General features: G+C 40.4%; 1 protein-coding gene across 1 annotated transcript; it reads right to left on the bottom strand.

Moving 5' to 3' along the window:
• Nucleotides 1-650: 650 nt before the first annotated feature.
• LOC121516091 (cytochrome c oxidase subunit 7A2, mitochondrial) lies at nucleotides 651-12,435 on the bottom strand. The gene is made up of 5 exons (XM_041797185.1): nucleotides 12,207-12,435; nucleotides 9,024-9,080; nucleotides 3,027-3,113; nucleotides 2,806-2,890; nucleotides 651-860 (listed from the first exon to the last, which is right to left on the bottom strand). Exons 2-5 carry the CDS (start codon nucleotides 9,036-9,038, stop codon nucleotides 802-804), a joined length of 246 nt encoding a protein of 81 aa, XP_041653119.1. The 5' UTR covers nucleotides 9,039-9,080; nucleotides 12,207-12,435; the 3' UTR covers nucleotides 651-801.
• Nucleotides 12,436-13,774: the final 1,339 nt, after the last annotated feature.

The following is a 13,774-nucleotide window of genomic DNA, read 5'->3' as shown; positions in this document are numbered from 1 at the left end:
CCAAATCTGTGGGCAGGCCTGCTCCACGCTGTAAATCGATTACAGAACAATGATGATATTTAATGCAGCTCTCCTGTCAAAGGTGTCAAAGGTCACAGACCTTCAGTGCTGGTTTCATCTCCTGTTGGCATTATCCTACTTAAGTATGAAATGTTCCTAAAGCATTTCACAACATTCCCAGTCTTTTCTTGCCCCTGTCCCAAAATTTTTGGAATGTGTTGCTGACATCAAAGTCTAAATGTGTGTTTATTTAAAAATAAATATATCAATAAACTTCAGTTTTGAGCATTACATTTCCTGTCTTTGGACTGTATTTAGTTGCATATAGGTTGAAAATGATTTTGAAATCAATGTATTCTGTTTTTGTTCACATTACTCATTTTCCCAGCTTTTTGTAACTTTGATGTTAACCTGTGTTTTCTACTTCTACATTACAGCTAAAGTTGACCACTGTAGAGACATTCAAAACATACATTTACGTCCAAACTATATTATATTAGGCTTAGGTAAAAAACATGGAATGATCCTTTAAGTTGGGTTATTTCAAACAAGAGCCATTAGTTTCATGAGGGAACTTGCTCTATTCAGTCTTGAAGTTCTGCTTTTGTAAAGCACAGAAACACAAATAAAGACTCTGAAAGAGTTGAATGTATGGTTTCTACACTTTATACAGCTTCATTAAAGTCATACTCATTAGAGACTGCAGTAAAATCAAACAGAATTGAATAAACACACTTAAAGATGAATGTCAGAGGAGCATCAGCTCTCCAGGCGATAGACTGAGCCCAGGTCGACTCCTCTCTACGCTTTCTTCTGAGGCATGGAGGCGACGAGCAGCCAGTAAACAGAGTAACACGTTCCTGTGGAGAGAAAACACACCGTAAATACAGCAGAAGACAACACTCTTCACTTCCTTCATTTTCCTCTGTGATTTGTGTTTTCATTGTCTTTGTGTGCATATTTGTAGCCACAACGGACTACAGACTACAGAATCCAGTTTGTTATGAACTGGAAACAACTGGAAACACATTTTCTGAACAGAATCTGACAGAAATGTGTTTTGTGTCTGAACTCATGAGGTTTTCTCACAGAGTTGTGGCAAAGCTTTTTTTAAAAGAAAATATGGATGTGTTTCTCAATCTGCTAAAGTTTTTTTTTATGTTTATGTGAGTTTAGGAAACAAATATCTGTAATTTGAATATTTCACATGTGAAAGTGTCAGCATTAACTAAGGATGCCACATGAGGATGGGAAGATCCTCTCCATGGGAATCAGGGAAATCATCTGTTATTTAACAGCAGAGATAATAAGTTAGTGCATGCTTTTTTACTGCTTCCATTCTTTTCTAGATATGATTTAATATTTTACATAACAATGTGACATTTGAGAGGTTTTCTCCCCAGATGTGGAGAGCAATTTTTTTTTTACATGAAAACAGTGAATGTAAAATGATATGACATGTGATTGTAATCTGGACTCTGGGATTTTACTCCATTCTTCTTTGCTAAACTGCTCAAGCTCTGTCAGGTTGCACAGCAGGGAGCAGCCCTCTTCAAGTCCAGCCACAAATTCTCTGTTGGATTGAGGTCTGGGTTTTGACTCGGCCACTCCAGAACATTCCCCTTGTTGTCTTTAAACCATTTCTGTGTAGCTTTCTCTGGATGCTTCAGCTCATTGTCTTACTGGAAAGTTCTCATTCGATTTACTCTCTAAGCTCTTCAGGGCTGTCTTCTGAGAAGCATCCCCACAGCATGATGCTGCCACCACCATGCTCCACAGTAGGGATGGTGTGTTTGTGGTGATGTCAGTGTTTTCCGTCTTGTCTGATGTCTTAAAAGCTCCATTTTGGTCTCATCAGACCAAAGAACTTTCTTCCTCTTGACCATGGAATCTCCCACAAGCCTTTTGGTGAACTCTAGTCCAGATTCAATCTGAGTTTCTATCTCAGCTGCTGAAGCTTGGAACTCTTTCAGAGTAGTCATAGGTGTCTTGGTGTCCTCTCTCACTAGTCTCCTTCTTGCACGCTCACTCAGTTTGTGAGGACGGTCTGATCTAGGCAGAATTACACATGTGACATATTCCTTCATTTCTTCATGATGGATTTAACTGAACTCTGGGGGATGTTCAGAACTTTTGAAATGTTTTTGTCTCCATCCCCTGACTTAGACTTTTCAATAACTTTTTCTCTGAGTGTTCTTTTGTCTTCATGGTGTAATGGTAGCCAGGGATACTGATGAACCAGTGACTTGACCTTCCAGGCACAGGTACATCTATTAAATACTAACTAGAAAGGGGTGAATGTTTATGCAGCCCCTTATTATTGTTTTTGTATTTTTTTATTTCGTCAAAAAGCCAGATTATATTGACCATTATTGATTTAAAGTTTCGATAAAAGGGAAAAACCTCCAAAGGGGACGAGGGAATACTTTTTATAGGACTGTTTGTCCCTTTGAGTGTAGGGGAAATGAGCGTGAATTCAGGGAGGATAAGTTTAAACTGAACCAGGATTAGAATTAATATTAAGTACTTTGACTCAGTATCTCACAGACTGCATGGAGCCTCTTTGAGTGTTTGTGCTGTATAAGGAGCCATGGAGAAAAAAAAACTTTGTGATTTGCAGCCAAAAGCAATTAATCGTGTCGAGTTTGACGACAGCGAAGTGATCTTAAAGCTGCAGCTCCTTCGTCTGTTTATGTTTATGTCCATACAGCTCCTGAACTAGTTCATTAAGGAACAATATGAGGAAATAGTTGAGTAGTTTGATAACTTTAAATATTTTCATCCCATCCTGTGGGTTTGACCTACCTACTGCAGTCAGCGTCATGGTCGCCCGGTACATTACCACGTCAACTGTTCCTCCCTTGATGTGGACTGGCAACCCGTTGTCTGCCTGTAACCGTGGAAACCACACAGGCCATTAAGAGCATAGAGCTTAAAATGACTGGAATAGAATTAAAGTTCACATATTTATCCAACAGCTGAAGCTGTCTTATAAATCAGAATCAGTAGAGTTCATGTGGGGGTACCTGGAAGAGTTTCTGGGCCTCAGGGACCCGGTTCGTCAGCTGTCTGGCAGAGCTACTGAACGCCCTGCTGGCCAGAACAGGAACTCTCTGGAAAACACAAAGGATGTGGAGCAAACCCTTTACTTCATTTCTCAGAATCAGAACAAGAATCTGGTTTATGGGCAGGAACGTTCTAATAGACTAAGAGTTTTACTTGGTGTTTGACACAAAAAATAAATACTTGAAGATGAATAGATTAAAAGTAGAAAGAGGCTATAAAAACAGCAGTACATCAGGGGACTTACATCGATTAATATGAAAATAAAACAGCGGTATTGGATGGACTGCAAAGACAGAAAGCATTACAAGGTAGAATAGAGGAGCTGTACAGATGTGTCACGAATGTCAGCCATTTTTCCATATTTGGCATGAATGGAAAATGCATTTTTTTTGTCCTGATTTCCTGGAGGGGCGCTGTTGTAACAGTTTATTCAAATAAAACTAAAAAAAAACACAGAGAGAGAGAAGTGGAAGAAGGAGAGAGGGAGCGAGCAAGAAGGGAGCAGCAGATACTACTCTGAATCCTTAATCACCCATCTCTACGACGTGGACTGAAGCAGAAATCCAGCCTGTTCTATAAAACAATGACGTGTGACTGTTATTAGAACAACATGAGCTTGTTTTCTTTCATCTAACAAGCAAAAATAACAGACCACGTGTGCAAAGACCTTTAGACAAGCTGTTTCAGTATGAAGGAGGCGGGGCAAAGCCCTCTGGACTCCTGTGACAAGGCAAACAGGTTGAACGCTGCTGGGGGTCCTGAGGTGTTGACGGCCAATTCTCAACTGTTCCAGCTCAACCAGTCCGAGCCGGGGCCTGGAACAGGACTTCTTATTAGGAGGACGTGGAGAGATGGGGCACAGGCCTGGAGCAGGCCTGGACAATGGCCCTAAGGAGGCCAGAAGAGCACAGGACCAAATATGCTGACTCAGCGCATGCTCCCACACCTGACCTGACCAAATAGACTGTAGTAATAATCCATGTCCATGTCTTTGTTTTTCTCCAGGAAAATTAGTTTTAAAATTGTCCTGCAAAGAGCTAAAAACTTAAAAATCGAATAAATCTGGAAATCCGTTGGACAAAAATGAAATCCATGTTGTTAAAGTCATTAGAGTCTTTCTTAGAAAGAAACAGAAGAAGACAGACCAGCACTGGGGTAATAATCCCTTATTTACCCTCTCTGGTTCTGTAGAACTTGGAAAACTTGATCTTATTCTTCAGAAATCCCTCCTGTTGTGTTTTCACTGCTAATAATAGTCTGAGAGCATCAGTGAAAAAAAAAAGAGAACTGATTCAGTGCCTTTTCCCCCAAAGATTACACTGCAGCCAAAGCTGCTTGCATGCTGAAGCAATAAACATGAGCATGCCCAGAGCTCCATGAAACACCAGAATTACCCTTTAAGAGTGTAAAGTCTGCCTGTATTTGCTCTCTGCCTTATAATAAGGAAGTAAAAGTGACTTTATGTTCTCTGGAGGTTTCACTTCAATCCTCCAGGTGCTGAATAAAAGGAACTGCTGCTTTCTACGAGGACGATGTTTTATTTTGAAAAGTTACCCTGCAGCTGTCGTTTCCTGCTCTGCCTGGGTTTGGTTTCTTCATGCAGCAGCTGTCTGTCGCTTTAAGAGAGCTGTGTGACTTTTTACTGCCCACCAAGGTCACCTCAGGTAGTTGTGGGCATGACGGACACAACTGACGGCCAATCACAGCCTCTGAATTGGACACTTGGACCAATCAGGAGGCAGAGATGAAGAAGGACCCAGTCTGATGTGTTAGTGTGTTTGATAAGGCGTAAGAAGTGTGCCAGCTGGCCTGTTGTGTAGAGTGTTTGCAGTCATGTGTGCAGAGACGAATCATTGACCTTAGTTTATGTTTAACATGTTCTTTCTCTACATTTTGACTGTTTTACAGACATTATAAAACACTAGTGGGATAAAATCCCCCTCTGTCTTCTTTCAAAGTTCATGTTTTTGTAGGGAAGCACGCAGGACTAAAGAGGTACAATAAACCCGGTCTCAGACCTCACCATTAGCTCTGTAAATGATGACATTTACTGTAATAATAATGACCAATCATGTGAGACCATGTTTTGGGGGAAATGTAAAAATGTGGCTTTCCAAACAACAAAACAGCACTTCAAATGTTGTAAATGGTGCTTTGGTGGGAGAAACTAAACCAGGGAATATCCTCTTTAAAGAAGCAAGGATCAGAACATTTTTACTTTATTTAACCTAGAAAGAACCTTGGATTAACAGATTATCAGCTGTGGTTATTTTTCCTTTATTACAGACACTTTATTGATCATTTCAAGGTAACCCTTCACAATAAGCTAAACAAAACTGCCATGTTTAACAAGGTATTGAATGTCAGGCTGGTTGTTAACCCAGAGAAAAATCAGCAGTTAAAAAGTGTTTAAGGGTTCCTGGGAAAGTTCACCAATGTTCTGAGTTTTCTCCATTTGTGGATAATGGCTCTCACTATCATTTGCTGTAGTCCCAAAGCCTTAGAAATGTCTTTGTAACCCTTTTCAGAGTGATAAATGTCAATGCCCCTTTTCCTCATTTGTTTCTCATCAAGGGCAGATTTCAGAGCTTTGGGACAACCCTACACCCCGCCCACATGGCCCCCTAGGCCGCTGGTTACCAACTTTTTTTCCTAAGGACCCCCATTCTCACATCTAAGAAAAGTAACGCATTCCAACAACCCAGCAGGAAAAGTTAAACATCAGTTTTAAGTTTCTTTTTTTTAACATCCCGACAGTTACACAAACTAGTTCTATCTTTATATAAACCAGCGTTACTCAACCCTGCTCAACCAAAGAGCCAAATTGTTGATTGCAAGAGTTATAATCTAAGTGGTGAAAAGTGGCAATTAGAATAAGTGCAATGTGGCAAAAGAGGTCAAAAAGTGGCAAACATTGGGAGAAAAGAGGTGAAAATGGGTGGTGACCAAAAAATAACCTGAAGTTAGCAAAAAATTGTCAAAGAGTGGCAAAAATCTTTAACAAAAGAAAATTTAAAAAAAAAAAAAAAAAGTGGGAAAATTTAATTCCATTTAATTGCAAAAGGCAGCTTAAATGGGTGAGAAGTGGCAAAAAGGGGCAAACACTGAGGGGAAAAGCGTCAAAAAAGGGCAGAAAGTGGCAACAATGGGTGAGAAGTGGTTAAAAAAAGTGAGTTACAGGTGACAAAAACGGTCCGAAAGTGCCAAAAATGTTGCAAAAAAATGATTGAAAGTGACTAAAATGTGCAAAAATGGGTCAAAATGGTAAATGGGTCAAAAGTGGCAAAAGTAGGCAAAAAGGGGCAAATAATTGCTAAAAAAAAAAGGATCAAAGTGTCAAAATGGGTGAAAAGTGACCAAAAAAGTAGTAAAAATGGGCCAAAAGTAGCAAACACTAGGAGAAAGGTGGCAAAAATGGCAACAAGTGGCAAAATTGGGTGAGATGTGGCAAAAAAAAAAAAAAAAAAAAGAGTCACAGGTGGCAAAAATGGTCCAAAAGTGCCAAAATGTGTCAAAAAATGATGAGAAGTGAATGAAATGGGCAAAAATAAGCAAAAAGGTGGGAAAATGGGAAAAATGCGAAAGGGGGCAAACATTGAGGGAAAAGTGGCAACAATGGAGAGAAAGACAGTCCAAAAGTGCCAAAAATGTTGCAAAAAAAGATTTAAAAGTGACTAAAATGTGCCAAAATCATCAAAAAGTTGGGAAAATGGGAATTAAGTGGAATTTAACTGCAAAAGGCAGCTTAAATGGTTGAGAAGTGGCAAAAAAGGGACAAAAAATTGCAAAAAGCCAGATAAAAGTGTCAAAAACAAATGGCAAAAATGGGAATGATGTTTCAAATAAAGACATAAAAGAGCCACAAATAATCACATAGCCACATGTGGCTCCTTAGCCATGCAATGAGTGTGACTGGTATAAACTACCCATTATTACTGCGGTGAATTAGGGCCACTCTGTAAATAGGTACAGGAACTAAGTTAATCATAGAACTAAAAAAGTTGGTTTCCATACACTCGGACATGGACAGATGTCTTTGAGCAGGTGTGCTGATTGGCTGCCAGAACATTATTGCTGGGATATGCAGTGAGAGAGGGAGATACAGAGAGAGACAGGGGCTGTGAGGGGGTGAGTTAAGCTCTTCAAATAATGAGTGCTCCAGCCCACACACAACTGTGAAGCCTGTAGGATCTATTTACTATCACTGCCCACCCTCACAGCCCTGAAACCGGCCAGCCCATGGAATCCTCCAAGTTCTCCAGATTAGCCAAACTGGGCCAGCTAAACTCATCTCATTGTTTCTCAATCCTGCTCAACCAAAGAGCCAAATTGTTAAAAAATACCTTTGCAGGAGCAACAATCTAAGTGGTGAACAGTGGCGAAAATGGGATAAAGGGGAAATAAAATAAAGTGAAAGTGGTGAAATTGTCAAAAAGCTGCAAAGAAGTGGCAAAAATTGATGGTGTGGGCGTTGCCACATCACACGTTTGGCAAAACCTGCTGTTCAGCGAAAACGATTCAGGAGTGGTTGCAATGAGTCCGAGTCCAAGACCACTTTCAAGACTTCCCATTCTCTGGGGTTATCAGGGGCCATTCTCTGGGGTTATCAGGGGCCATTCACTGGGTTTATCAGGGGTCCATTCCCTGGGTCCCAGTGAAATCTGTGCAGACCTGAGCCCTATCCATGTATGAATGTGTGAACAGTTTGAACTGAGCTTTGAGTTGTCAGATGACCAGGACATCCCTACAGGCTCAAGTCCATTGACCATGTTATATTTTTTTAATGGTTAGTTCCTCATTTTTTTCATTCTATGGTACCTTATTGTTAAATGCTGTCCATTTTTTGTTTATGTAATGGTTTTATTTTGATGCCAAATATACTGCCTGGCCCAAAAAAAAGTCACCACCAAAAAATGTCACACACTCTAGTATTTCGTTGGACCGCCTTTAGCTTTGATTACAGCACGCATTCACTGTGGCATTGTTTCGATACGCTTCTGCAATGTCACAAGATTTATTTCCATCCAGTGTTGCATTAATTTTATTATTGATGATGGGAGAGTCTGACCACTGCGCAAAACCTTCTCCAGCACATCCCAAAGATTCTCAATGGGGTTAAGGTCTGGACTCTGTAGTGGCCAATCCGTGTGTGAAAATGATGTCTCATGCTCCCTAAACCACTCTTTCACAATTTGAGCCCGACGAATCCTGGCATTGTCATCTTGGAATATGCCCCTGCCATCAGGGTAGAAAAAATCCATTGTTTAAGAAATGAGAAATTACTCATTGCATCAGCTGGGGTTAAATAACTTGTTGCCAGCTGAAAGATAATCACCCATGCAGTAATTATCCAATAGGAGGCTCGAACCTATTTCCTTAGTTAAATCCAGGTGGTGACTTTTTTTTGGCCAGGCAGTGTATTATGACCAGAGTAAAGACAAGCTACCTTCAAGTTTTGAACTAAAGTATTATAGTAACAACATTCTGTTGCCGTGGATATCCAGGGAATGTGTGGTTAGATTTAAGGAAATAAATTCATGAGTGCATGAGTGTGAGCTCTGTGCGGCCTACGTGCAGCGCTGCATTGCCCCTGTAGCCTCAGGTAAAGCTGAGAGATAAGGTGAGAGTAGAGGGAGAGTGTGACCGAGCAGTGGGTCATATGAGGTGAGTCAGTCGGTAAATATAGACCAGATTCTAACCTCACACGACTCCACAAACTCAGAGACACAGAGAAAGAGCAGAAAACACTCTTTCTAACACTCACACACACTTTTAACACTCCTGTCCTACACGGTCTCAAAGGTCAGGCCTCGCTCTCCTCTGACGCCAACACAAAGTTTAATCTTCTTTATAGAACTAGTCAAAATATTTTAAGTCTTAGAACATTCCAGAAGCTTCAGACACAAACAGAGTGATAAAGCAGAAGGAAAAGGAAGTAAAATAAGAGCTGTAGTTACCAGCAGGTGATTCATGTCTGTGGTGGCGTGTTTGGAGCTGCTCCGTCTAGATTCACCCTGACAAGGACACACACACACACACATTTATAAACCCTCATACACACACACGCACACAACCAATATGAGAGAGTCTGAATCAGAGCCAAACTTCTGCAGGAGCCAAACTGCCTGAGCTTAGCGACACTCACAGGACAAACATGAGGTAAAGACTGCTGCAGCTCTGACAAGATTCATGAAACCAGAAGTATTCAGATCCCTTCACTTTTCAGTTTTAATGTCACAGTTCTGATGCTACTGTCAGAAGAAATCTGCATGCAAGCATGATATTTCTAGAGAGGTTTCATTTCAACTTTTGCACAAAATACCATCCAAAATCAAGGATGAACTCATTATATTTTGGAGGTTATAAGCCAGAGATGGAGGTCACTGGGCCTCATAATGACATGAAACCCTGTCTGACCCTGATGGCCTAGACTTTGGGGCCACATGCAGCATTTATCTGGCACCTTTGGTGAAGACGTAGATGTGTCACAGCTGAGAAGCTGGTCAGAGAGCCACATCACTAAGTTGCTGTAAACATTATGTCTATGTTTACACTTGCACTCGTAGCTCCTCTCAGCTTTCTTTATACAACATCTAAGGCTCACAGCCAGTAGACAGCTCTTCTGGCTACTGCTGCTTTGTTCGGACACCCATGATTTTTTGCTACCTTGTCTTGCTCTCATGTTAACAAATGGGGCATTTCCTTGTTATTTTTACCATCCAGCTCCAGCTCCAGCCACAGATGTAAGCAGGCAGCCACTAACACAAGCATGCAGGCACTGCAGACTAGTTCATCTTTTTGTAATCAGATTTTGCAGGTCAGGTTAACTCTTAAAGGTCACATATTTTACCCTTTAAGACAAGTTCATATTGGTCTCAGTGGTCCCCAAACCATGTCTGTGAAGTTTGTTGCCAAAAAAAAAAACACTCCAGTATTGGACTTTTGCACGTCCAAAAAACCCCTCTGTCTCTGTGTCTGTGGTTTTATATGATAATGAGCTGTCTGACTCCGCCCTTCTCAGGAAATGGATGTGGTTTAACGGATGTGGCGCTCTTGATCCTCCTCTCAGCTGCCAGCTGAGAGGAGGATCAGGAGAGAAGGGCGAAACGTTCTTCCAAGCTGGGAGGGCCAACTGAATCTGGGGACGGAGCTAACTCCCCACATGACATCATGAGGGGAGAAAGAGGTGGGTGGGGGGATTTTCTGATTCTTGGGGGATTGTGGACAGACCAGGGGCACATATATTGTTAGAAAAGCCTGAAAAGGTGATTTTTGCATTTTTGGTATAACGTTACCTTAACTCTAAATTGAGGTTTAATCGGATTTTATTTGCAAAGTTTTAGCAGTTGTGTCTGTTTTGAGATATGGAGTGTTTCAGATGGATGGTCTGTGAGAGAGGAAGTCAGAAATGAACGCTTGAACTTGTGAGAATTTTAAACCAGGTCAGAAGATTTCTGAATCTACCAGAGACTTCTGTACAAACACCAGTTTGTTTTAACCATTCCTTTTTACCTCCACAGTCAGTGAAAGGACATAGAGGGGTCTAGTTTCCATCAAGGACTTTTATGTAAACGGTTAGTTAGCATCCCTCTACAGAAGCGGATTAGGGCCACTGAAAAAAAAAAAAAAAATGGAGATGCAATTTTTTTCTACTTGTGAGAAACAAGTCTGAATTCTGACTTTAATCACAGAATCCTGACGTTAATCTCAGAATTCTGACTTCAATCTCAGAATCCTGACTTTAATCTCAGAATCCTGACTTTAATCTCAGAATTCTGAATTTAATCTCAGAATTCTGACTTTAATCTCAGAATCCTGATTTTAATCTCAGAATTCTGACTTTAATCTCAGAATCCTGACTTTTTCCTCTTATCCTCTTCAGTATCCTTCAGTCAGTTACAAGATAAATTTAATTTTCCACTTCACTACATTTTTCTGGTACCTGCATCAGACATTATGTCTGATCTTAAATCCAGAACTTTCAAACCTTCTTATCAGAACATGCATTTCTGACATTCTTAAAGAAAAACCCAGACTCCAGGCTTGTCATCTCTAAGTTTGCATGTTTGTTTGATGGTTGCACTTCAGCTCACACTGATGGAAATAGGAATGCATGGAAAGAAGAATGTAGTGTAGGTGTTACACCACTGAGGCAGAGGCGAAGTTCTTGGTGTAAACAGAATGTTCATTTTATTACTTGAACGGCGGGACACAACACCAGTCAGGCAAGCGAGAGATACTGTTTACGTCAGTCCCTTCTTTACCATGGCAACAGGCGTCATTTCTTCTATGATTGACACACAAACAAGAGGTCACTCTGCCATCTAGTGGCCAAAAAATAAATGCATTACCCTGTACAGGTGCCACATATGTATACGTATGAGGGAGGGAAGTCTACGATGCATTCATGCTCTGTAATCATCAGCTGATCCAGTTCAAGGTCGTTCATCATCGGCATTATTCCAAAGTCAGACTGCATGAATTTTATCACTCAGTTTCACCGCTGTGTGACAGATGGAAAGTGTCTGAGTGAACGCTGTCTCATACATGTCGGTTTTGCCCATCATTAACAGAATTCTAGTCTGAAATGTTTTACTGGTATTCAAAAGCTTATAAAAGACCCTCGTTCCTGCATCTAATTTGTAACACTTCCCTTTTCTCAAGTCAGCGTTAACCACACACAAAGGGGGAACTTTTAAGGAAAATAGAAAACCTTTTTAGGTAAAGAATATTATAACCAAAATAACCAATAAAGCTCTCAAGCCAGCGTCATAAATTCAAAAGATTTCACATTTAGTAAATCACAACCAAAACAATGCGCGCACCGCGCGTAAAGTTAAATCAAAACTGGGTCACAACCAAAATAATAATTAGAACACAGTCTTTAGGATTTCTAAATAAACCACAAGTCCCAAACTAACGAAAACCGCAAACTTGTCCTTCTCCAATCACTTTTAAGTGTCTTTTAAGAGTTTTAAAAGTCCGCGACGCACGCAAACGTAATAGTCCTTAATCCATCAGGAAACGAAGAAAAAAACGCAATAAATACACAGATAGAAAAAACCCCGAAAACAAAAATATGCGATCGATCGCTGCTACTGGTATACCAGGCTAAAATGTACAAAAAGAGTCGGTCTCACCCAGACCCAGGAATGTATCCCACGGGAAAGCTTTCTTTGTCCGGCTCCAGGCGCATGTTCCAGCGTCCGCACAGAGAGGTCCAGCAGGAAGATTCAGTGTTGTTGTTGGTAAGCTGCTCTCCGGTTTATTATTTTGAACTTAATGCTTATTTTCCAGACAGCTAGTTACTTTTTTATCTTACTTTAAGCCCCTTATTCTTCAGGTATGCCTGCTTCTTTGTCTCTTTTCCTGGTCCTCTGCTTCTCCGCCTCTTCCCCCACGACACATCCTCCTTATATTATCTCGTCTTTTTTTTCTCATTATTTTGATCACATATTAATACAGATAAATGACAGCAGGTACCCACATTCCATACCATTACATATACAGGGAATAATTTCTTCTTACATATTTAAAGAAAGCCTGCCGTTTTCATCATTCCATTCATTATCCTTTCTTCACATACACTCATTAATTTATTTATTTGGTGACACCGTCACAAATTAATATGACTTGAAGCATGCCCAGTCAGTGTGTGGAAGGCAGCACTGAGAAGACAGGCTGCTGCTGCTGAATGCAGCATCTCACTTGGCCCCTCCCCACTGCGTTCAATCAGCTCACCTTATAAAATGCACTTGGAGCTGAGGCTTGGCCTCTTGCTCCTGCCTGACATGCTGCTGGTGGTGTTTCTGCTGCTGTTACCCTTGAAGGTAAGAACAGAGCCCCTTTATTTAATTTTAGAATTGGACAGTTCCCTAACTAGATGCCTTCTACTGCAGTGGTGATCTTGGAGCGTGGTTTTGGTTCCCCATTAGAAGCTGTAGGGTTTAACAACGCTTGGTATTTGACTTTTAAAACCATTACACAGTTCTTTTTAATAGCATTAGTACCATTTATTTTCAGAATGTCTGCTGCGGTTTTGCCCCTTTTTGCCCCCTTTAGTGTTTGTTTTTGTCTTTTTTAATTTAACTATTTATTTGGTTAGGACAGTGCACACCAATCAACATTTTTGCAAAACACGATAATGTAAATATGCCGGAATTAGCACAATAGCTGAATTTCATCTGTTGTCCTAAGGCAGGTAATTACAGAAATAGCCAAAAACAGATTAAAATAGCTTGATTCACAAGACAGTATACAGATAAAACAGTTTTAACAAACAAGATGGATGCAAATTGTACACAACAAATAACTCACAAAAAGAAAGCTATCTAAAAGCAAGAGGCATAAAAGCCTTCAGCAGCAAGCAGTGGAAGAAGAGACATTAGGAATGATTACATGATTGGTTTGTTTTCAGCCAATGTTTAAGTTTCCTTTTAAATGTTAAATAGTTTTCACTGTCTCTGATATGTGCTGGTAATCTGTTCCATGAATGTGTGCCTCTAATAGACGCCACCTTCTGGCTAAACTCTGTTCTACGCCTCGGGATATTGCGGTCTCCTCTAGTTTGTTCTCTGGTATTCATTCTGCTGTCCTTTTTTCTGAATAAAATCATTTAATGGTGGGGGAGCAAGCCCATTTGAAACTTTAAAAATAAGACAAACATCAGAATATGTTTGGTAAGAGTCAAGTTTAAAATATTATATTT

This window comes from Cheilinus undulatus, linkage group 2 (assembly GCF_018320785.1).
Source record: "Cheilinus undulatus linkage group 2, ASM1832078v1, whole genome shotgun sequence".
NCBI lineage: Eukaryota > Metazoa > Chordata > Actinopteri > Labriformes > Labridae > Cheilinus > Cheilinus undulatus.
This window is presented reverse-complemented; position numbering and strand designations above follow the sequence as displayed.